The sequence below is a fragment of the Jaculus jaculus genome, chromosome 4 (assembly GCF_020740685.1).
Source record: "Jaculus jaculus isolate mJacJac1 chromosome 4, mJacJac1.mat.Y.cur, whole genome shotgun sequence".
Taxonomy (NCBI): Eukaryota; Metazoa; Chordata; class Mammalia; order Rodentia; family Dipodidae; genus Jaculus; species Jaculus jaculus.
Genome location: NC_059105.1, coordinates 32,955,849 through 32,980,926, shown reverse-complemented (window position 1 = coordinate 32,980,926; position 25,078 = coordinate 32,955,849). Strand labels below are relative to the sequence as shown.

General features: G+C 40.0%; 1 protein-coding gene across 1 annotated transcript in view; it reads left to right on the top strand.

Annotated features, from left to right (window-relative positions):
• Cpo (carboxypeptidase O) overlaps positions 1–25,078 on the top strand; it is a 111,890-nt gene that overhangs the window by 36,073 nt on the left and 50,739 nt on the right. The window contains exons 3-10 of the mRNA XM_045148361.1: positions 1,633–1,720; positions 5,244–5,345; positions 7,939–8,043; positions 9,288–9,398; positions 10,629–10,719; positions 11,800–12,002; positions 19,596–19,680; positions 20,493–20,719. Coding sequence (XP_045004296.1) covers positions 1,633–1,720; positions 5,244–5,345; positions 7,939–8,043; positions 9,288–9,398; positions 10,629–10,719; positions 11,800–12,002; positions 19,596–19,680; positions 20,493–20,719 — 1,012 coding nt within the window. The remainder of the gene's footprint in view (positions 1–1,632; positions 1,721–5,243; positions 5,346–7,938; positions 8,044–9,287; positions 9,399–10,628; positions 10,720–11,799; positions 12,003–19,595; positions 19,681–20,492; positions 20,720–25,078) is intronic.

Here is a 25,078-nt window from a genome sequence, read left to right as displayed (position 1 = left end):
ACAAAAATAAGTAGTTGCCAAGGGTTGAGAAGAAGAGGGATGAATTAGTAAAGCACAGAAGAGTCTTAAATAAGCTTTATTTATTAATTATTAACTTTACTATATGAACAAATGACATGTTGGTCATATTCCCCTTGGGTTACCCTTTTATATCCTCTCACTGCCACCCCTGTTCCACTGAGGGTCTTCCTTAGGGGGGTTGTTGTTATTCATGTGGAGTCATGAATGTACCAGTCTCTTGGGTGTGGGGGGCCAATGCTTCAGCATACACCTTCCCACCGTTATGACTCTTACAACCATTATAATCCCCTCCTCCATAATGCTCCCTGAGCCTTGGTGTGTGTGTGTGTGTGTGTGTATGTGGTAAGTCTACTTTAGAGTTGAGCTCTCTACATCCTCTGGATTTCCATGTTAATGAATTTTGGGTGTCCTCAGTGTCTATTGCCCTCACTCTGGAGCTGGTTGTCAGGCTAGCAGTGAAAGCAGCACTCATGTTTAAACCACCGCTTCACACAGAGGGTTACTTTTTAGGGCACTAAAATCACTCTTATGATACTCGACTTGTTTATATAGGTCATTAAACAATGCCAAGTTCTATAGAATGTGCAATTGAAACAATAAATCCTAATGAAAATTATGGACTTTGGCTGATGGTGTGTCAATGTAGATCATTTGTAACAAATGTGCCACTATGATGTGGGATATTTGTGTGTGATGTTGAGTGTATAGAGATAGGGGTAGTATATAGGGATGGCACAGAAATCACCTGGATTTTATGCTTATTTTTGATCTGCACTTAAAAGTGTTCTAAAAACAGGACTACAGAGATTGCCCAGTGGTGAAGGCACTTTCCTGAAAAAACTAACAACCCTGGTTCGATTCCCCAGTACCCATGTAAAGCCAGATACACAAAGTGGCACATGGAGTTTGGAGTTTGTTTGCAGCAGCTAGAGGCCCTGGTGTGCCCATTCTCTCTCTCTCTCTCTCTCCATAAATAAATAAATAAATAAATAGATATATATATATATATGTCCTTGAAAATAAAAATATAAAAAGGTGTTCTGAAAATAATGTTCATATAAACATAAGATGAAACAATGCATAAAAACTGATTCTTGTCATCATATTATTAGCAGTGGTCAAAATTAGAGGCTCTTCATTTAGACTGCCAGGGTTTGAATCCAATAATACTTCCATTGTGACTTTCTTCATCTCTGAAATGGAGATAATAAGAGAATCTATCTCAGTTTTAAAGCGAAGTAAATTAGATTTTAAATTACTTAGAACAGTGCACGTCTCATAAAAAGTTTCTGTTCCATAAATCTTAGCTATTACTTCTTTCACAAACTTAACTTACAAATGCTTTTTTATGTACAATAAGAATTGTCCTAGCCTTCCTGCAAGGTTGGCATGATAGTCTTGACCCTATAGATTAAGAAATTGCATTCCTCAATGGCAGATTGATTAGTAAAGATCTTACAATTAGTAAATTATAGAGCCATGACTGCAATGCTGGCTTTAGAAGGTCACATCCTATGTGTATCATTTTCTCTACCCTTTTTATCTACTGTTTCATACTCAGGATGTCCTGATGTCTTCATTATTTCCTGTCTTACTTTCTTCCCTTTTCAGTTCCTCAGATCAACCTGGGCAAGAAGTTGTGAGCCCACGGAGGAGCCTGAACACTTATTCCTATGACAAATACCATCCCATGGGTGAGGTGAGCAGGGACACATGGGGAAGATTGTTTGATGAGGTCACGACCTGTTTTAGAATGCATAAATGATGGGTTGTTACTAATATCAATAAATTTCCAAAGCTCAAAATGTGAAGTGGAGATTTGCTTATGTGCTAAGTTGAAGGATTCCTAAACATCCCTTCCTCTGCCACTACTATAATATGAAATAAAAAGACAAATTAATAACTCAAGGGAAAAGGAGGGAAAGAACAATGAGCCAGTTTTGCTAGTAGTGAACATAAGCCAGAATGAACACTTATTTTGGTTTTAACACTTAGCCAGTTTAAGCAGGGTAAGGTGGTGTTTGTGTGGGTGTAAGACCTAGGGGAAGACAGGTTCTTGGTAAATTATATTTGGTTGAAAATGTGGTTATTTATCATAAGATGCAAGGGGTCTCTCAGTAGTTCTTAAGATGGAAAACCATTCTTTTCAAATAATCATTTGTACCACTATGAAAATGTATAGTGGCTTCTAAAACTATATATACTGACAAATTAGCTTCTGTAGGCTAGAGATATGGCTCAGTGGGTAAAATGCTTGTCACACAATCATGAGGACACAATCATGAGTTTGGATCCCCAGTACTCATGTATATTGCTGGCGGGATGATGTGTGCCTGTAGTCCCAGTGCTGGACGCGGATATGGGAGATTCCTGGGCTCACTGGCTAGCTAGTCCAGATGAGTCAGTAAGCTCTAGGTTTAGTGAGAGACTTTGTCTTGAAAAATAAGATGTAACAATTAAAGGATTTGCCTGATATTGGCTTCTGGTCTCCATTTTGCATATGCACACATGTGTGTATGCACACACAGACATGTATACACACACACATATACACCAACTCACATATACACCTGCAAACAAAATTAGCTTCTGTTTATCTATGTGACATTACACAGAACATTTTTGAGGAATAAACATCTAAAAGTAGAAAGTGTGAATTAAAGATATACACATCTAAACTGTTTATATAAATGTGCAAGTTGCCTTCCAAACAGGTTTTACCAATTCATTTTCTCCACATTTGGTATATGTTAATATTTCATAAAAGTATTTAAAAAATGTATACTTTCATCCCAAAGTATGGTGGGCTTTATGATCTTGAAGAAGATTCAGCAAGGCCCATGTAAATCTATGAGCTATTATCAGAGATGGGTTCCCTCCTGGCTTGGCCACTCACTGGCTATATAACCTTAATAAAGACATTTAATCTCCTTGATGTTTAGTTTTATCTGTAGAACAGGAGGAATAAAATGTCCCTCCTGAAGTACTGTTCTGAAACTCCATCAAGTCAACAATGCTACTACTCATTAAACAGCAAGAAATTCTAATTTCTTCTTCTTTTTTTTTTTTTTTTCCAAGGTAGGGTCTCACTCTCACCCAGGCTGACCTGGAATTCACTATGAAGTCTCAGGATAGCCAAGAACTCATGGTGATTCTCCTACCTCTGCCTCCCGAGAGCTGGGATTAAAGGTGTGCGCCACCACGCCGGGCTGCTTCTTGTTTGATTCTGTGTGTGTGTGGCATATGTGAATGTGGCACATGCAGATTATGCTGTGAATAGGGAGCTCAGAGGAGAACTTTCAGTGTAATTCCTTGCCTTCCAGCTTGATTGAGGCAGGGTCTCTTTTGCAACTGCATTTGCCAGAGTAACTGAGTTACAAGCTTCAGGCTGCTTCTGTCTCTGTCTCTGCTCTCACCATAGGCCTACTGGAATTACACACGCTTCTGCTGTGCAACTTGCTTTATATGGGTTCTGAAGATCCCTGGGTCACCAGGCTTGCACACCAAGAGCTTTACATGCTAGGCAGTCCTCAGTGTGTGGCTGCCACTTCTACTTAATTCTGTTTTTATTTCTGTGGAGACTGAAGACATGACATCTGACTTGGTCCCATCACAGAAGCACAAATGGTACTCTTGTCACAAGCTGATAATCCTTTGTGATTAATAAACTAAGTTGAAACTACCCTCACTTAAGTATTGTTAATTTTATAAGAGCTAGTTTTCTCTATAGTCTGTGCTAAAGTGAATGTTAAGCAAGATTAAAAATTTTGAAATAATGTATTCGTTATCCCTAATTAACTACTATTTGCTATAACTCTGGATTCTCATCAGTCAAATATGTCAACTGCAGGGACACTTGCTGTGAGTTATATCTAGACAAGCTGATGATTACCTTAATAGGCCTTTTTATTATGTTTGTGGAACCCCAGTATGGATTTCTTGGTCAAATATAATATTCCTTCCAAATTTGTATGTGATCTATAGTTAAGTCAGTGTCTACTCAGGTCTACTCAGTTGAATTAAAATGATTATCTCTTTAAAAATTATTTTCTTATATTTATTTATGAGAGAGAGGGAGGGAGAATTAGAGAGAGAGAAACTGAGAGCATGTGCACACCAGGGCCCTTGCAAATAGACTCCAGATTCATGTGCCACGTTGTGCATCTGGCTTTAAGTGAGTACTAGGGAATTGGATGGATGGCCAGTGAACTCTAGGAATCCTTCTGTCTTTGCCTTCCCAGAGCTAGGATTACTGTACAACATTTCTATATAGGTATTGGGATGGAACTTGGGTCCTCATTCTTAAGAAGCAAGTACTTCTTTGATTAAGCTATCTCCCCGACACCCCTCCCCCCAAGAAAAAGATAGTTTAGGACACTGAAAGTGCAAGCAGTGTGGCTCAGCCTCTGGTGAGGCACAGCCATGTTGGCAGCACCAACTCATGATAGTTGGCAATGGCAGGATTGTGGGGGTGGGGAGAAGAAATCACATCATCACACAGGAAACCAGAGCTCAGAATTTTACCACAATTCACTCTTAAGAAGCTCACTTCAAAAGCTAGGCATGGTGGCACACGCCTTTAATCCCAGCACTCGGGAGGCAGAGGTAGGAGGATCGCCGTGAGTTCGAGGCCACCCTGAGACTACATAGTGAATTCCAGGTCAGCCTGAGCCAGAGTGAGACCCTGTCTTGAAAAACCAAAAAAAAAAAAGAAGCTCACTTCAAAAGATCAATAATCTCTTTGTGGGGAGAGGCTTTCCATGACCTAAAGACCTCCCACAAGGTCTCACCTCTTCACAATTTCCATGTCTCACATCACCACACTAGGGATCCTGCCTCTAACATGTGAAAGAAAAGAATGTTCAACTGTAAGTGTTGGGATCCACACAGACGGAAGATGATCCCACAAATGAGCTTGACTAGACTTATTGGCATGATAGTGTGTCACATGAGTGCTAATCATGAGGGATATGTGCTGGGCATTTTTTTTATATTCAATCTCAGAAATGTTGTTGGTGGATTCTTTGATCTCTTATTTATGAAGTTCCATGGAGTTTCCTGAGACTTGGTGGCAGAGTGGATCTTGAAAGCAAACGGCAGTGGGAAGATAATAAGTCAATGGATCAGTTATCTGTTTTGTTCAGAATATAGCTTTTGCACTGTAGAGCAGAATACAGAGTTCCATGGCAGAGTGACAGCTGTGGTCCTTGGGGCTGTTTCAGATCTATGAGTGGATGAGCCAGGTCAGCGAGAAGCATGCAGACTTGGTGACACAACATTTCCTAGGAATGACCTATGAGACCCGACCAATGTACTACCTGAAGGTGAGTGTGGAGGCTGGAGAAACCTTTCTGGAGAGGATCACCCCAATCAGAGAGCACAGCTTAATACCCAGATGCTCTGTCAGGAATGGGAGGTGACCTTGAAGAAGCAGTACATGGAGTCTTTGCCTTTTCTATCCCAAACTGGGCTTTTAGAATTCAAACCTTATAGCTTCCCATACATTCATATAGTGGGGCTCTAATGCAGGGCCAGAACACAGGAGGAGCCAAAATCAGACCATCCACCACTTAGGCTTCACTATAACCAGCTCACTTTTCATCTGCATTTTGCATGCTTTTTAAAAGAGAATTTTTCCTCATAAAAATATTTTAAAACTCTCAGAAAACTTTCATTCCTCATCCTTTTACTTGATAACTGAGGAGATGAAGACTCAGAAGATAATGACTTGTACAAGGCACATAGCCAGATGTTGCCTAGGCAAGAGGATGTTCCTTTTTTCAGGTTCCCCTCCTTGGACATGACATGTGGCATACTGAAGTGATTGGGACCACTAGTCAGTCTTGCACAGGGTAGAAATTCAGGACTCCCGGGCCTCTGCCTGGGAGAGTCTATTTCGGCTGCGCATGAGAATCACCGGAGGAGTTGTCATGAAGTCCTGTTGCCTGCATGCTTCCTACAGAGATGGGGGCCCAATTGTTCCAAGATTGGTCAAGGCATACTTTCAAAGCTCCCAGGCACCTTTATATGACAACCACCACAACAAAACAGTAGTTTCTCTTCCTCCACTTTGATATTGGGGATTCGACTCACAACTTTACATACACCAAGCAAGTTCTCTACCACTGATCTATATGTCTAGCCCTTTTTACTACGTTTATTGTGAATTAGGATCTACCCAAGTTTCCTAGGCTTGCCTTGAACCTGCATTACTATTCTGGCCTCAGCCTCCTAAGTAGCTGGGATTACAGATCTGTGTGCAATCTGTCTTGGCAAACCAGTGGTTTTCAAAGAGCAGTCCTTGGGCACCCAGCATCAGTAGCATCCTAAGTGTTAGAATTGCCCTTGCTTAGGTCTTATTGCTGGTCTACTGAATCCAAAACTCTGTAGATGTAGCCTAGCCATACGTGTTTTAACAGGCATTCCTCCAGGTAACTCTGATGCCCATTCAAGGTTTACACCCACTGTATTTTTTTTTTCTCTAATAAGTTTCCAGGAGACACTGATATTGCTGGTCCACAACCTGTCTTCATGACCACTATCTAAGAATTCTAATCATAAGAGCTAGAATTCTTAGACCATTGCCCTATACTACTTGGTGCAGAAATGTTAACTTATAAGGCACAACCCCAAGCTTGAGAGGTAGCTACAAGTACACAAAAAGTGATTGGCTCAGAAATAGAACTTACCCATGGATTGATTAATTATTAATGTTAAGCACGAGGAACTGCCAAGCTGAGTTTTGATAGACACACAAACTCTGAGCTGAATCAGCCAAAATGATGTGTAAACATCCTCTGCCTGGGGCACAGTGTAAGTAATAGAATGAGTATATAATAAGGAGATACTAGAGATAAACATACAATTAGTACACATGTACTCATGAAGGGGTAATTATCAAAGAAAATTAAGGTAAGAGGTGAATTAGGAATTGTCCTGGAAGCTTTGTAAAAGTACATAAGGCTAAAAGGAGAGAAAGTTCCATGAATATAACAGCTCCAGCCTCTTGTTCAACTCTGTTTCTAGGAACCTCATGTGGATGGAGAGAGCCAGTCATCAGCTGGGTTCTCAAGGCTTTTAACAAATAGCCTGGCATAGGTTGTTTGCAAATCCAAAATAGATACACTAGTTATAGCATGGGACTCTTTTTCACAATTTTTATTAGCATTTTCCATGATTATAAAAAATATCCCATGGAATACCCTCCCTCCCCCACCCCCACACTTTCCCCTTTGAAATTCCATTCCCCATCTCCACCAAAAAGCATCCACGAATGACAGTTTAATTCCCACCCACTTACTCCTCTCAAGAAAGAGTGCATGTTTCCTCATAATGTGAGACCTACCTGATGTCCAAGAATAGCAAATGGGCAGAAAAGTAAAAAGATGAGGCTGTCTGCAAATGGAGGAGTCACTGAATGTGGGGGGTGGGGGATTTAATAAGTGCTGCATTAGAGTGTATAGTTTGGTTTATTCATAGGTTGAAGAAGTACAAGTAAAGATTTGTATTCATTTTTAAGTACATTTTATTCTTGTACATTATCTGTGATGCACTTGGCCATTCTAAGCAGACTCTGTGTATAAAACATTTATAAGGCTTATATGAATTTAGCTTCTTAGATTTTGGGACAAGAATGTAAACCTGTGTTTGCCATTAGGGAATAATTTAGGATATAAGGAAGATCATTGTTGAATGAGTGCGATGAGGGTCATTTTATGGCCCTGGGAACATCATCAGAGAGTAAGGTGACAGAGGGGAGGGTTATTGGTGGGCATCTCCGCTGACATCTTTGCCATCTTCTCTGAGCCACAGCGTAGGCAAGAAAGGAACATTTAGGGGAGTGAAAAACCTAGTATCTTTGTAGAGAGGCTTCCAATAAGTAATTATTTGGTAATGGAGCTTCGATGTCCCCTCCAGATTAGCCAACCATCCAACAACCCCAAGAAGATCATTTGGATTGACTGTGGAATTCATGCCAGGGAGTGGATTGCCCCTGCTTTTTGCCAATGGTTTGTGAAAGAAGTAAGTGTCATTAGTCTCCTCATAATGGTGATCACCTTACTAAATAACTATCACATCTAGGCTACTTAGAATCCATGCTCCTTTCCCACATTAGCAGTGTGACTCTTTACTGGGCTACTCCTTCACTTCAAGTGAAATGGAATTAGTGAGCAGCTTTGGTTAAAAATTGAGTTAGTATCCTAACCTCTTTCTAGAGGGTCCACAATCATTTTATTAGAGAGTTAGCATGCCAAAGAGGTACTTCTAGAAGGTTCATTCTAGAATGGCACACTCTGGAAGCATATCTAGAAGGTACCTTGGGACCAAGACTGAATCCTGACAAATAATATCAGACACTGTTTTCCAATGTAGAAAATATTTATTTTTTCACCCATGAAAGGAGTTTAAAACAATGGCTTCATGAGTCTACTCTATGAATTGAAAAATGGAAAACAGTTAGCATGGCACTCTTGTTGTGTGTGATGCCCATCATTTCATGAGTCTTTATTTAAAAAGGTAATTCATGAAGAGTCCTCAGAATGTGGTCTGAGACTAACAGTAGCAATAGCAACTAGGAGGAGCTTGTTAGAAATAAACGTTCTTAGCTCCATTTTGAACCTAGTGGATTCAAAACCTGCAGAGGCAGAGGAAAGGTACAGGTGTAGATTGACAAAATATGCTTTTGTTATTTGGAGATGGAGTCTCATTGCATATCCCAGGGTGGCCTAAGACTCATTTCGTAGAGCACGTTGGTTCTGAACTCTCCCTGCCTCTGTGTGTCTCCAGAGTGTGGTGATTACAGACATTCTTCACTATACCTAACACAATCTGTGTGTTTTAAAATTTTATTTTAGAGAGAGTGAGAGACAGAGAGAATTGGTGCTCCAAGGCTTCAGCCACTTAAATCAAATTTCAGATGGTTGCACCACCTACTGGGCATGTGCCACCTTGCACTTGCCTCACCTTTGTGTGTCTGGCTTACATGAGATCTGAAGAGAGATCTAACATGGGTCCTTGGCCTTCGCAGGCAAGCGCCTTAACCACTATAACATCTCTCCAGCACCACGACCTGTGTTTTAACAGGTCTTTCAGATGATTCTGGTACAGAACCACCACTATAAAAGGGTAAGACCTTTAAGGAGGATTTGAAGGCTAAAGGATAGAAGTGTGATACAATCAGCTCTTATAATTAAGTTAAAATTCATAGAGAATTAGAAAAGACTATTTCCTAGAAATCATTCCAAATATTTCTCTTAAATTTCCAGATTGTACAGAACTATAAGGACAACTCAAGAATAAGCAGATTCCTTAGGAACCTGGACTTCTATGTTCTTCCAGTCCTTAACATTGATGGTTATATCTATACTTGGACCACGGTGAGGATGCTGCATTTCGATGCATTCATGAACTGAAGTTCCACCCAGGCTCATTTTTATGACCTTAGCCATTCCAGCTATGAAAATATTTTATACCTATGTAAAGAAAAAAAAAATGTCATTGGGATAAAAAATATCTTAATTTTTTAAAAATAAATAACAATTTTAGGATTGTGGAGGCCTAAAAGCTTTTTATAGCTCAAGTTTTATGTTTTTGATAGTTTGCCACTTTTTTCAGTCAGGCTTAATTTTTCTCCTCTACCATCTTAATGCTTATAAATTGCTTGCTAGCTAATTAGTCTTATGTTGACATAACTCTTATATAACAAACTGGACCCTACCTCAAATTAGTTCTAGAAGCATGAGGGGAGCAAATGATGTATGACTGCTAAAGAAACCTATATTTTTTTCAATATTATCATTCACAGAAATTAAACCCCTCCCAGTGTTTGAATATAATAAATAGAAGACAATTTTCTCTTTATAACATTTCCAAACAACATCATTTCACAAAAAAGTCCACTTTTCTAGATAGCATTCATTCTCTCCCTTGCTTGTCACTCTCCAAAGCCATTCTATGGTCCTCTTTTTTGGAACACTCCAGCTCATGAGTGAATCAAGTCCCTCTCTGTAGGTTTGGCTGGTGAAAGTTCTCTTTCCCCTTTTTCTTAGCAGTCTTCTGCTTCTAAAAATTTGCAGAAGCTATTCCCCAGTACATTGGGAATGCCCTTTTCTATCTGTTAAGCTATTTCCCTTTCATCCTATGACATTTGGCCCTAAAAAGTGACTGGTAATGTCCACACACCCAGGTAATTTTCTCAGGTGTAAAAGATCAAATTGGCTGGAGTGATGGTTGCATGCCTTTAATCCCAGCACTTGGGAGGCAGAGGTAGGAGGATCGCCGTGAGTTTGAAGCCACCCTGAGAATACAGAGAGAATTCCAAGTCAGCCTGGACTAGAGTGAGAACCTCCCTCAAAAAAAAAAAAAAAAAAAAAAAAAAGGCCAAACTGTCTCCTCCAATTTGGTTACTCACACATGTGTTCACTTTTGGTTGTACAAATGTTCCTGCACTGAGGGCTTGTCAGCCCCTCTACAAAATTAAATCTTACAATGTTAACAATAAGTGTTTTCAAATATCCTAGATGTTTTCCATCTTCAAGGGCTACCTATCATCACTATTGCTAATTTGTGAAATCTTGCATGGCAACATCCTAAGATTCTTGTTGCAGGATCGTCTTTGGAGGAAATCCCGTTCATCCCATAGTAATGGCACATGTTTTGGAGTGGATCTCAATCGAAATTTCAATGCGTCTTGGTGTAGTAAGTACCTGTTCAGTAGATGAACTGAGCTGAAAAGCCAAGAAAGAGGTGGATTACCACAGATAATCCTTTTGAGCCTAAAATGGCATTTTGGGCATTCTGACTAGTTTTATTCCCTCTAAAGAGATAACACCAACTGTATAGTAAGAGTTATCTATCAATATTCAAGTGCAAAATTTTTCTTTAAATTGGCTAAACAAAGACAAAGTAAGCCTAGACCAGTATGTGATATGAGATATATTTTCCAACCATCACTTTGTTTTGAAATACCTAGATCACCATCAAGAAACAACAAATCAGAGCACTGTCTTTGGGGACTATTTTACAGCAGGGAGTTATCAGTGGGCAGCAAGCAAAGCAAACATTCCCCTCTCCGTATGGCACTTCTAGTCTCCAATCTCAATATGCCCATGGAATCAGAAGCTAATCAAGAGACAGGGATGGTTAAGTACGTTGCCACTAAGCAGATGGCAAGGGTTAAAACTCAAACTTGGCGTCTGTGTGGTCTTAGAAAAAAAAAAAAACACTTTATCTCTTTGCTTTAGTTTTCTTTTATGTAAAACGAGGGTCACAGTCATACTAACTTATCCTAAGACTGTCATGTGGATCAACTGTGATGCTGCACAGGAGGGACTGGGTCCAAATCTAGCATGTAAGAGGTGCTCATCTGGTGAACTTTATTATTGTTAATGAGGACAGACTGTCTATGTCCTTGCAAAATAGCTCTGATGGGATAGAAGCCAGTATAACAGGAGGTAGAGACTTGGCCAGTAAAGCTATCACAGCCTGCCTTAGAAACCTGAGATTTGATTCCCATTTTTCTTTTCCCAGTTCACCATAGGTTTAAGTGAAAGATTTCTGAAATACCATTCCATTTTGAATTTTCCCTTTGGTGACACAAAAGCGTGCTGTTGGCCTCTAACTCTCCACATCAGCTCTCCTGCCTCTCTGAGTCGCTCCTTGATTAGCCAAGGTGACTTAGAGCAGACTCAGAAAACCACAGATGAGCCTCCTACCCTGAGGACGGTCCTTTCTCCACTGAGATCACGAGGCTTGCATGTGGTTTCCTGTATCTTGCAGGTATCGGTGCATCCACAAACTGCCAAGATTTAACATTCTGTGGAACAGAACCAGTGTCTGAGCCAGAGGCTAAGGCTGTCTCAAGCCTTATAGAGAGCAAGAAGAAGGACATTTTGTGCTTCCTGACCATACATTCTTATGGACAGCTCATTCTCACACCCTATGGATACACCAAAAATAAATCAAGTAACCATGAAGAATTGGTATGTCCACAGCGCCATGCCTCTAGGGAAACCGCTGCAGACCACTGCCTTCCTTTCACTCATCACCATTCCAAGATTTCGGCTCTAACCCTGCCTTTTCTTCCCTCAGCTCATCTTTATTTCCTTTTTGCCTGCTTTCTGCACCTTGCCAGATGCCTGCCAGAAAGGCTTTGGGTTAAATGCTGCTTTACCTATGTTAATTAACTACCTGTTTTCACAAAGTGTCAAGCCGGGAGACATCTTAGGTATTCTACACTATAAACGAGATGATTATGTTAATAATCTGTAGGAATGCACTTTCATTTCTGTGAATTCTTGAAGCTCCATTCAGCAAGCACGGCTTTTGAAACCGTGTTTTAAAGAACTTGCCAGCTGTTCATGGAATATGGCATATCTAAAATAACACGACTAAATAATATCTGCTCTCTTTTCTGCTCCACACAATGCTCTGTTTTCTTCTAAATTCTCCCTCCAGCATTTGCCCAGGAATATTTCTAAGAGGAAGGGCCAGGGAAATGCAAGCCCCCCCTCACACACACACCAGGGAATTTGCGCTTTGTTTTATCCAGACATTTCTCCAAAAAAGCTGTGTTTACCCAAGCCCTGATGAGCACAATTGCTTAAGGGAACTGGGCCTTTTGCCCTTTTGTGAACCTGAGGATAATAGCTACAAATCAAAGGGAGAGTAAATGTAAAATTGTTTTAATAGTTACTATCTTTATTTCTTAATTGATCTTTCTGTTTTTAATTGTAAAATTTACCTAACATAAACTTACCATAATAAGCATGTTTTGGTGGGTGTTTCTGTGGGGGGGGGGGGGCACGCATGGTTGAGTATCCATACATGTGCAGGTATGTTTGCACATGTGTGCTCATGCATGTGGAAGCAGGGAACAGCCTCAGGTGTTGCACTCAGACATGTCCACCTCTCTATGAGGCAGGCTGTCACACCAAGTTCACCAATAAGGCTAGGTGAACTGCCAGCAACCTCCAGGGATTTCCTGTTTCTGCCTCCCCAGTGCCAGGGTAATAGGTGCATGCCTCAAGAATTTTTTTTAGACAAGTGCAACAGACTGCATTTTTTAAAAATGTGAGAGTGAGAAAGAGTGTGAGAGAGAATGGGCACACCAGCCACTGCAGTCAAATCCAGATGCACGTGCCCCCTCACACGCTTGTGTCAGTATATGGGACCTGGAGAGTCAAACCTGAGTCCTTAAACCTCACAGGCAAGCGCCATAGCTGCCAAGCCATCTCTCCATCCCATGAGTAGCTTTTTACATGGCCCAGGCCCTCATGTTTGCAATGCAGTCACTTTACCAACTGAGCCATCTCCTCATCCTACCATAGCCATTTTAAGTGTATAGTTCATGTTATATAGTGCCATGAAACCAATCACTAGACTCATTTTATCATGAGAAAATGAAAGCTGATACCATTCAATAGCATTCCCTCCATTTTCCTCTGTCCCCAGCTCTGGCAACTCTCTTTACTTTCTGTCATCACTGAGTTCAGCTGTTGTAGATACCTCACATCAGTGGAATCAAAAACTGTTTGTCTTTTCAAGGCTGGATTATTTCACTTGGCATCATCTTCTAAATGTTCACCCACTTTGTAAGATATGTCAGAATCCCCTTTCTTTTAATAATCAAATAATATTCCATTGCATGTATATACCATGTTTTTTATTCTACTGTTAAATTCTTATAAATAATGCTGCTATGAATATGACCATACAAATATCACTTTTAGACCCTGCCTGTAATTTTTCTGAATAATACTAGCAACGTAGTTGATGGATCATGTGAAAATTCTACTTTTACTTTTGAAGAAACACCATACTGTTTTCCATTTTGACTATACAATTTTTCCAAATTAAAAAATATTTTTTTTAAATTTTAATTTATTAGTTTTCTTTTCAGCAAATACAGGCAGTTTGGTACCATTGTTTAGGCTCATCTATGATCTACCCCCTCCCATTGGACCCTCCTTGTTGATGTAAATGGGTCGTGCATTGTGGAGTTAGCCCACAGTTATTGGTACGATAAATGTCTCTGCATATCATGATCCAACATGTGACTCTGACATTCTTTCCTCCCCCTCTTCCGCACAATTTCTCTGAGCCATGTTGGGTTCATTTTTGGTCTGCTTCAGTGCTGAGGTGTTGGGGGCCTCTGAGGCTCTGGCTCTCTGATTTGGTAGGAGTTGATTTAAAAAAATATTTTTAATTTAATTTTATTTATTTATTTGAGAGACAGAGAGATGGACACAGTAGTGTCTCCGGCCACTGCAAATGAACTCCAGTCACATGAGCCACCTTGTGTATCTGGCTTATGTGAGTACTAGGGAATTGAACCTGGGTCCTTAGGCTTCAAAGGAAAATGCCTTAACCACTAAGCCACCTCTTTAACCCTTGGATGTATAATTTAATATATTCACTCTACAGAGCACAATGATTCAAAGTTTTCCATGTTCTTGCTAAGGCTTGTCATTTAATCTTTATTATTTCTTCTTTATTATTAAAAAAAAAGAAGAAGCTACTCATTATGCGCAAGCCATAATGTGAAGTCAAGTTTTATTCTATGGTTGACAGAGGGCACCAGATGACTTTTGGTTAGGTTACAGCCAATGCTCTTTCCCAGTGGAGCATGACCACAAAGCACAGGGCCTGGATGCTCAAAGAAAAGCCAAAGCCAGGTGTGGTACTTCACATCTTTAGTCCCAGTACTTGGAAGGCTAAAGTATGAGAATCACTGTGAGTCTGAGACTAGCCTGGGCTACAGAGTAAGTTTCAGGCCCAGCCAGGGCTAGAAAAAGAGACCCTACCTCAAGAAAACAAACAAATGAAACATGATAGACCTTTGCTTATGGGAACCCTTTCTTCGACAGTCAAAAATATCTAGCAATATCCACATACCTTTCTTTTTAAATACTTTATTCATTTGATTCAAGTAGAGAAAGAGAATGGGCATGTGACCTCCAGTGGTAGCAAATAAACTCTAGGTGCATGAAACACTTCGTGTATCTATCTGGCTTTACATGGGTACTGGGGAATGGAACCCAGGCTCTTAGGCTTTGTAATAAAGCACCTTCACTGCTAAGCCATCTCTGCAGCCCCTAAATACCTTTTTGAAAAAATTACATTTCCCTTTTCCAGAGCTCCATAATTTACATCCTTACTATGTGATCATTCTGTAAGCTGTGGCAGTAACTAACATTTGCCTTGATCTTTATATTTTACAGAGGAATTGTAAAGGCACCATCTCAATTGGCCCTCATTGATAACATATTCATCTCCCTTTGGGGATGATGACTGAAAACTTGACTTAGCTACACTTTCAGAACTCCCACAGACAGGAAACAGTAGCACCTAGATGAGAACTTGGTTCTTTATATGCTAGAGGGACAATCAGCACCCTCACACTGCCTCACTCTGCTCAGAAAGGGGTTGCCTTTGGGGAGTCATTATCAATTTAGACTACCAGTCAATTATGTGATGTGTTATCCTCCCTTATAAATAACCCTGGAAAGTATATGTTCAGTGAAAAACATTGCAGAAATGCAAAGATCATTTAAGAAATCCCAAACCAACATTATTTCCCAGCTTCTGTGATATTCTTGTGTTTTTTTTTTTTTAAATTAAAAGGGAACCATAAAAAGGCAATGAATTTCCAGAGGTAACTTTGACCAACAGAAAGATCTTTGGTGGGAAGAGATCTTTCACCAGTATTTGTAAATCCCATTGTTTTTCTTAGGAATATCATTCCATTTTGGTTCAGGTAAAGACATATTCATGACCATTTTGCAAGGCCTGTATTCAAAAGCAAGAGGGGCCTTGTGTTGCTGATCACCTGTATGATTAGAGCTCTGTGGTCAAGGGGAAGGAGCAAGAGGACAAGAGTAATTAGAGGTAGTAGTACAGACACTAGGTAATTCTAAGATGAAAATACTGGTAAATCCTAGTTCTCTGCATAAAACCTAGTAACTTTTTCTCTACCTCTTAGAGTTTCAGATGGTGAAGAATAAGATTCAACATTCACCTTCAAGATTTTTTGATGAAAATCTCAATATTTTGCCTCTATCCATCAGCCTTATTGAGTCTTCTTAGCAGTGCCTCCAGGAAGATATGACATTATGTACCAAGGCACAAAAACAAACCCACTCCTCCATGGTATTCTCATTTCTAGAACTAGTTGCAAACATCACAGACTAGTATTGATCTTTCTATGTGTACAAACACAAAGTTGTTTTAGAAACCGTAGTAAATATGTAGGGAGGTATGATGGTATACAGCCCCTTCCTAAGCTGCTCTGGAAAGTAGAATACCTAGCAAAATCTTAATGTTTTACATGGTTTCATAATTTCCATTTGAACTATTTCATATCTGCCTCTGTACCCCATCTCAAGTTCTATTTCTTCTCACATGTGCCAGAACTTTAATTAAAGTGTTTGTGAATCTGCCTGTGAATGCACCCTTATGTCCCAGTGAAAGGGCTGCTGAACAGACTAGATAGAGGTCTTCAGCAGCATATATCACATTTCACTGGCAAAGGAGGTAGTTTTCTTTTTTAATTTTAATCATCTTTTCCAGGAAGTACTCTTATTGTAAAGAAGGGCCACAGAGATGAGGGTTCCATACAGCTATGTAATATAGTTTCAGAAAATGGTGCATGTATTCAAGAGCTCCACCCAGAGACAGGAGTCAAAGTCTAGGGAATTTCCATTTCATCTTCTCTAAAAATAGGACCAAACTTCAGAATCACAAGTCTACACTTCACATATATATTTCTTACTTTTATCTACTTCCTCATAGTAATTACTAATGGAAAAATCCTTGAAAAGGATAAAGTCCAAATAATCTTTTGTCAAAAGAAGTAATACCTAGGATGACTGTTTCTTACCTCATAGCCAGGATTTGAGGGAAAGGAACGAGGTAGTAAAGGCTGATAATGAGAAGAAGAGGTAGTTGTTGAGGGTAAAACCAGAAAGAGAAAGAAAGAAAGAAAGAAAGAAAGAAAGAAAGAAAGAAAGAAAGAAAGAGAGAGAGAGAGACAGAGAGTAAGAAAGGAGACAGGAAGTGAGGGAAGGAAGGAAGGAGGGAAGAAAGAAAGAAAAAAGAAAGAAAGAAAGAGGAAGATAAAAGTAAAAAAGCAAAAAGATTATTTGGGTAGAAAATGTGCCTAGGATTAATTCACATGCTGGGAATGAAGGTAAGGACTCTCCACAGACCAGTTAGTGTAGGTTTCATTTAGAGAAGCACAGGGGCTCATGTGAATTAAGGTAATTAACAACAGTTCATATCTTTACTAGATACCTCTCAAAGAACGTCAGAAGAGAATGTAGCTGGTAAATTACAGCAACACTCACTCTCCCCAGGACCCTTGCTCTTAATTTCATCACACACAGCAGCTCATTTCCTCACCAAAGTTCCTCTCCAGAAATCCACCCCCTAGCTCTCTCTTTCTCTTAAAATGCCCTCTGTCACAGTTTCCTTTACATTGTTGGGACAAACATGCAACCAGAAGCTGGTTATGGGAGGAAAGGATTTATTTATAGCTTACAGATTCCAGGGGAAGTTTCATCATGGTGGAAGAAGCTGGTTCATTTTATCATACATCCATAGCAGAAAGCCAGCACCAGCAAGCATGAACCAGCAGAACACAAGGAGGCTCTCTTCATTCCTAGTAGGGTTGGACTCGTGATCCACCCCAGTGATATACCTCCTCCAGCAGAGCTCCACCCACTAAAGACTAAGTAGGAAGCTTAATCAAAAATATCTGAGTCTTTGGGGCTGGAGAGATGTTAAGAACAGTTAAGGTGTTTGTCTGCAAAGCCTAACTACCTGGGATCAATTCTGAAATACCCACGTAAGGCTAGGTACACAGTAGTGCATACATCTGGAGTTGGTTTGTAGCAGGTAGAGGCCTTGGTTTCTCTCTCTCTCTCTCTTTATAAATAAATAAAAATAACTTTTAAAAATTGAAAAGAAAAGCATCTGAGTCTATGGGGGACATGCATTAACATTCAAACTACCACATCCTCTTTCCAGTATAAATAATTCAGGTGTTTTATACCTTGCATTTCTTCAGCTGTTGCTAACTGTTATTTCCATTCTGGGAATGCCAGACCTGGAAACTGAGATAAACTTGGAATCTCTGGTGGAGAAGAGAGAGAGAGAGAGAGAGAGAGAGAGAGAGAGAGAGAGAGAGAGCAAGTGAATGACCAAAGATAGAATTCTTATAAGTGAGTAGAAAAGAGCATCTTCAACGTATGTTCAATTCAGTGCTATTTTCTTTTAATGTCCTGGGCCTATCTCCCTCACCCTACCCAAGTACAACTCTATCACATCTTAACACTCAGCTTGGAAGTGCAGAGAAGGAGAGGAGAGAAAGGATCTCAAACTACACTGTTACCAATTGAAAGTCAGAGGAGCTGATGTATCTCCCACTGTAGCTAGGTTGCCCCAGGACCAATGCAATGGTGCATCTGAGTACCAACAGGAAAAGCAAAGGGTTTTGGTAGTGATTATATAGATTCTAAGGGAAACTAGTGGGATATAGTTTCATATGGAAATAGAATGGGTATAGCTTTAGCACTCAGGAGTCTGGTTGGTGAATTCTTACAAGATCAACAGACCTATGGAAAAATATGCATCAGAAGGTTAATGATTATAAGATTTAGAAGGTCAGTAGGAATTGAATTTCAATACTGACTCTGATCTCAGGAAAGGTTCTTTGGAGAGCAAGAGGGGGACCTTTGAAACCATCTAGTTCTGAGGGATTTCCAGGGTAACAAAGTTACATGGTGGTGGAGAATTATGGCAGATATCTCTAAGAAAAATATCAGAGGGTACCATAACAGAAGTAAGAACAAAGAGCTGTGAGAGATTCTAACCAGGGAGAAGAGGAATCTAGTTGGGGTAATCAGGAACAGTCACATGGAGAAGTTAACATTTGAGAAGTCCTTCCAGGTTTGGTTAATTCAAATAGGTAGGGCTCCTAGGTGATGAAAACATCCTTAGAAAAGATGGAGGGGCTGAGGAACATGAGCATGCTATTGGAAAAGTGACTTAGGGCCATCTCAAAATCTCAAAATCTAGGCTAAGAAGTCTGTACTTAATTCAGTGAGCAATTGGGAATTATTGAAAGCTTTTCAACAGTATCATGAATGTAGCTCTGTGTATCTGGAAGCCAGGTGGGGTTAACTGGGGTAGAAATTGATGAGAGGAAGTTCCTAAATGTATTAGAAGATGCAATAGGCCAGTGCAGAGGTAAGGAATCTGACATAGGGCTATGGAAATGCAAGTTGGTAACTTTGAGAGAAGGGGAGTCAATGATACAGAATCGTACATGTGTGTTGGACCAGTGTGCAAGAAGTAGGAAAGTCAGAACACCCTCATTGGTGAGAAAGGTAACAAAAATGAATATGAATTGCTTCGTGTGAAGTAACAACAGTCTCCCTAGATGTAAACATCCAATGAGAGTTTGAAAAAACAGCTAAAAACCTTGGAGATAGATCTGTACAAAGTATAAAACCCTTAGATTGTTGGATTTATTTTTAACACCAGCTATCTGTTTCTGCATTTCCCACCTACAGATTCAAGTGGGACAGAAGGCAGCAAATGCATTAAAAGCAAAGCATGGAACCAATTATAGAGTTGGATCTAGTGCAGATATTTTATGTAAGTGTCTTTTTTTTTTCACCTCTTCATTAGTATCTAAGGCATAAAAGAAGTCAATGTAGTTTGGGTGGTGAGGTGGGCAGGAGTTCTGGGATCAACAGAAAAACAAAATGACCAAGGATAAAAGAGAGATTGGGCAAGTTCAGAATTACCCTCTCTAGGGATACAGTATGAGCTAAAGGTAACAAGTTAATACCTTGGCTCAAGCCAGACCTTTGCTTGGCTTTGATTAAAAAGAGCTGGCAAGTTGGAACTCACAGGAGTTAACAGGAAAGACATTGTCCATTTGGTCAGTTGATCCAATTCCCAGAGGATCCATCAAGCCAGGAAAGCAGAGGAGGGTGAAACCTGGGAAGTGAATCAAAGGAATCTGATGGAAAGAAGGGTTCAGTGTTTCTCCCAGACCCAGTCCCACCCAATTCAGCTTCCAGGGCCCACCTAGATAATATTTGAGCAATAATCTTCCTAGGGGTTCTTTTTCTTCTGTTTTTTTTTTTTTTTTTTGAGTCAATAGATTCATCCTTGCCTTGCAATTTGAGGTTGCCTCATTTTTTATTTAGCTGAGAAATTTGAACTAAATCACATCCATGTGCCAGACATAGGCTAGGTACCATGGAGGAGGAAAAGACCAAATAATATATAGGCCCTCCAGGGGCTTCCTACCAATGAAAGAGGGAAGACTTAGCTGTCCACAGGACCCTCATATAGAATGGTTTATTTATTTTATTGATTAAGTTTTAATTCACTGAAAAGGTTTTGGAAATCTGTCCTAGGAAAGGTCTCATTTCGGCATTTGCTTTCGTGTTTTATAGATGCCGTGTCAGGGTCCTCAAGAGACTGGGCTCGAGACATTGGGATCCCCTTTTCATACACATTTGAGCTGAGGGACAATGGTACTTACGGGTTTATTCTGCCCGAAAGCCAGATCCAGCCCACCTGTGAGGAGACCATGGAGGGCGTCCTCTCACTTCTGGATGAAGTCCACACAAAGAACTGGCCTGTCAACAGTGCCAGGAGGGTGTCAGCCACTACTGCTGTAGTGAGCCTGTTATGGTTCTTCACGACTCTCTTCTAAATGTGTCCTTCCCGGGCCTCCTCAGCCCCAGTAGCAGAGATGTGGTAGGAGGGAAAGTGTGCGTAGTTGTACAGAAAACAAATCATGGAACTAAATCTGCTCTCTATTCCAATAAAGAATCGTGTTTGCATTTAAAACATTTGTTTTGATGGTAGTTAATTTTTATTACTCTATAAGAATATATTATCACTTAGCTATTACAACTATAAAGCTATAAACTAAAGCATTCTAAAATTCAGTGGTGCATGAATCTATAGACCAGTGAGGAAATCCTGCTGATCTTGGAGGGACCCACTCATGCCTCTGAGGTGAGAGGCAGACAGCTGGGTGATTTTAACTAGGCTCATTCATTCAGGCAGTCTAAGATAGCCTTGGCTGGGACAAGGAGCCAAGCCAAGGATGCACTCCCTGCAGAAGGGTAGGCCAGGCTTATGGGGTGTGAGCAAGTTCTAACATGTGGGCACCTTCAAACCTCTGCTCACATCACATTTGCTAACATCCCCCTGGCCAAAGGAAGTCAAATAACTGAGCTCAGCATCACGGGGTAGGGCAAAGTACCATGTGAGGGATACAAAACTGGGGTCATGAATGAAATTACTCTACCTGGTGTTTAATGTCACACCCTTGAGCTTTACTGGTTTAGCACTATGGTGGAAATGTCTCAGCTGGAACATGTTCAGGTTGGAGGCTATTGTATTGCTCTTCAACCTTGAAAAGCCTGTGGGTACCAGCAGTGTCCCTCTGTGCTTGAAATCTAATTAAAAGTCACATGGCAGGTGATAAGCCCTCTGTGTTCTACTAATTTTTCCTGATTTATATCTCAATACTCAATATTCACTAAGGAAACAGAAGTACAAATAGGTTTCATGGTTTCTTTTTTTCCCCCCCTCATCTAAATTCTGTGGAATTTGGCTTCTGACTTTGATCCTTTTTAGTAACAGCTTAGTAGCAGCATTCAGAAAATAAGGAGTGTGCTAGTTTTATATATTTACTTATTTGAACATACTTAGTTTAAAATTTTAGACTGTATTTGGTTTTTTTTTTTTTTTTTGAATAATGATTACAGGTGATTACAGTGTTGAATAAGAGAGACATGGCCCCTGTCAATTTGGAACTTATGCTCTGGTGGGTGAGATCTGGAGTAGCAGCTATAAAAGATTGGAATGGACACACTGTCTCATATGAGAGACATCCCAGTTCAAGGGAAGTCATACCAAGCAAGAACCTGAGAATAAACTATATATTGCAAGTTTTGACATGTGCTATAAAAGAAATCAAGAGGTAAGCAAGGGCAGTTGTATGTTTATGGATATATAGGCACTTAATTGTACTATCTCATCCATTAAATTTTAAGTGCTCTTAAAGTGGCACTGATGACTGTCATTTCCTATGTATCTCTGTGTGACACCTTGAAATTGTGCTAAGCACTTGACAAGCTTTGAACAAATGCAGCTGTGACTGGCTGACAGGGCATCACCCCTGGGTGTTCAGTCACCCTCTTCCAAATTTTCTTGTTGGTGACAGTCACAATACACTTCTTGCTGTCACCCTTTCTTTGTCCTCTTTATTCCTTCATGTTTTGCTAGTGTGTGGCTGATAAGGGTCAGAAAAGAAGTGTCAGGGACAATGGGGTTTAATGAATCAGGGAACATCTATTTACATAAAAATGCCAACTCCACAATTGTGGTCTTGTTGTGAAGAGGGATGGTTATGTTTCATCAATGGTCAGCTTAGAAAAGAAGAAAACTAGTGTGACCACTCAAGGCTACAATCCCAGAAGCAAGCAGGGAGCTGTGCTTACAGACTCAGATCATTATTTCCAATGTAGCCTATGCTTCAGTTCCAGGGCTTTCAGGAAAATAAAATAATCTGGATGTCTGAATGCTATAGGAGCCCTTAATTACAAACTATATTTGATACCTAAGGATGGAGCCCAAGGGCAAATCAAGTTGGAACAGACAGAAACTTTATCACTTATGCCTGAAATTTCTCACATGCCCATGGGTCAGAACACAATCACTGCTTCCTTTGGGGGGCTTTCTTTCAGAGCAGTCACATCCACTAACAGCATGCAGGCTTTTGGGGTACACACCATGTCTTTTTGCTTCTTTCTTAAGTTTTTCATTTCCTGAGAGGATCCTTAAGAACCAAAACAGAAAGACATGAATGCTTTTTTTTTCTTAACTTTATTTATTTACTTGAAAGAGAGAGAAAGAATGGGTGCAACATGGCCTCAAGCCATTGCAAATGAACATCAGCTGCCACCATGTGCATCTGGCTTACATGGGTACTGGGGAATCAAACCTGGGTGCTTAGGCTTCCCAGGCAAGTGCCTTAACCACTAAACTGTCTTTACACCCCATATGTTCTTTCTTTCTTTCTTTTTTTTTTTCAATTTTTAAGTATTTATTTTTATTTACTTACTTATTAGAGAGAGAGTGCTTCAGGGCTTCTAGCTGCTGCAAATGAACTCCATATACATATGCCACTTTGCACATCTGGCTTACATGGGACATGGAGAATCAAACCTGGATCCTTAGGCTTTACAGGCAAGCACCTTAACCTCTTAGCCATCTCTTCAGCCCCCATATGTTCTTTCTTAAGGATGGTTTTAACTTCCTGGTCTCAAATGCTAATTGTTTGGGGAATGTTTATTTTTTTTAACTACTGCTAATGTGACCTTGAGAATATTCTGTACTATGTATTTGTTGAGCCTAGGAGTTGATTTTATTACCCCACTTTAGAGCTAAAAGTTACTGGTGGATGCTAGAAAGCATGACATTTATAGGTCAGAGTCCAGGCAGATTGTTTCTCACAGCATATTAATTAGTACAAATATCAGTATGTTTTCATGGATTTCCTTTGGTCCCAGGTTCCAAAGGGAAGATGCAGAGGCCAATGCCACACGCATTTACAGAGAGGTGTGTTTGGGGAGGGAAACTCTGAGCATGGGAGCAAGTGGTCAGTAAGCTGGACCTTCATTGCAGGAGGAGCCCTTTCCTCATCACTCACAGGCGGGCTGCTTGCTTGCTACAAATAAAACTAAGAAACAGCCAGGCAAGCAGTGGTCAGGGCTTTGCCTTCTTGCCACAGACTGCAAGATGTCAAAGAAAAAAGATATCCACAAAGGACTGTATTAGGTTGAATCATGCAAATTGCTGTTTCATATGTTTAAAAAACGTTTGAGGATTGGTGATTTTATGACTCAACTTAGTATCTCAGTACTAATAACATTATTTCTCCAATACCTTTTCTTTTATAGCAGATTTGCCTACTGTATTTCCTGTGTTTAATTCTTTGTCTACGTTACTTTTTCTTGACTTACAAGCAAATTTAGAGTTTGCATTATGCTAAGTGATAAATTGAGATGGCATTCAAGGTTCTAGTTTGAAATTTTTCTGCAACAAAGTTAAAATGAGTTACAGTTTTATTTCTACGAAATAAAATTCTACTGTGTATATTTATCATATTTTCTTTCTGTATTCATCTTTTTGAACATCTAGATTGAGTCCATTTCCTAGCTACTATGAATAGTGCAGGAATAAACATGGATGTACAATTATCCCTCTGTCAGCACTCAGGATTCTGTAGGTATATATCTAAGAGTGACATAGCCAGGTCACTTGATATTATTTAGTTTTAAAAGAAACCTCCACACTGATTTCCATGATGGCTACACTAGTTTATACTTCTATTAGCAGTGCCATCTTTTCCCACATCCTCACCAACATTTGTTATTATTCATTTTCTTAAGGTTGGCCATTCTGTCTGCATAGAGATAGAATCTCAGGGTAGTTTTACTTTGCAGTTCTTTGATCCTTAGGATGTTGAACACTTTCAAAAATATTTATTGGCCAGATGCATTTCTCCCTTGAGAACTGTCTGTTGAGGTCATTAGGTCATTTATTGATTCAAAGATTTTTTTTGGTGTTTAATTTTTGCAGTTCTTTATATATCCTAGATATTAATCCCCTGTTTGAGGTATAGCTGGCAAAGGTCCTCTCCCATTCTGTTGGCTGTCTCTTTGTTCCGTCATACAGAAGCTGTTTGATTTCAGATAATCCCATTGTGGTTTGAATGTAAAGTGCTTCCCCACGGGTTTTGCATTTGAGCGCTTGGTCCTCAGCTGGTGGTTCTGTTTGGAAAGGTGATGGAACCTTAGGGAGGTAGTCCCCCCTGGAAGAAGTGTGAATGGCAGATCTGCAGGTTTTGTAGCCTTTTCCTACTTCCTTTTCTCTCCATCTGATTCCTGATCATGCGCACAGTGTGACTGCTGGCCTCTAGTTCCTGTCACCATGATTCCTTTGGAACTGTAAGCAGAAA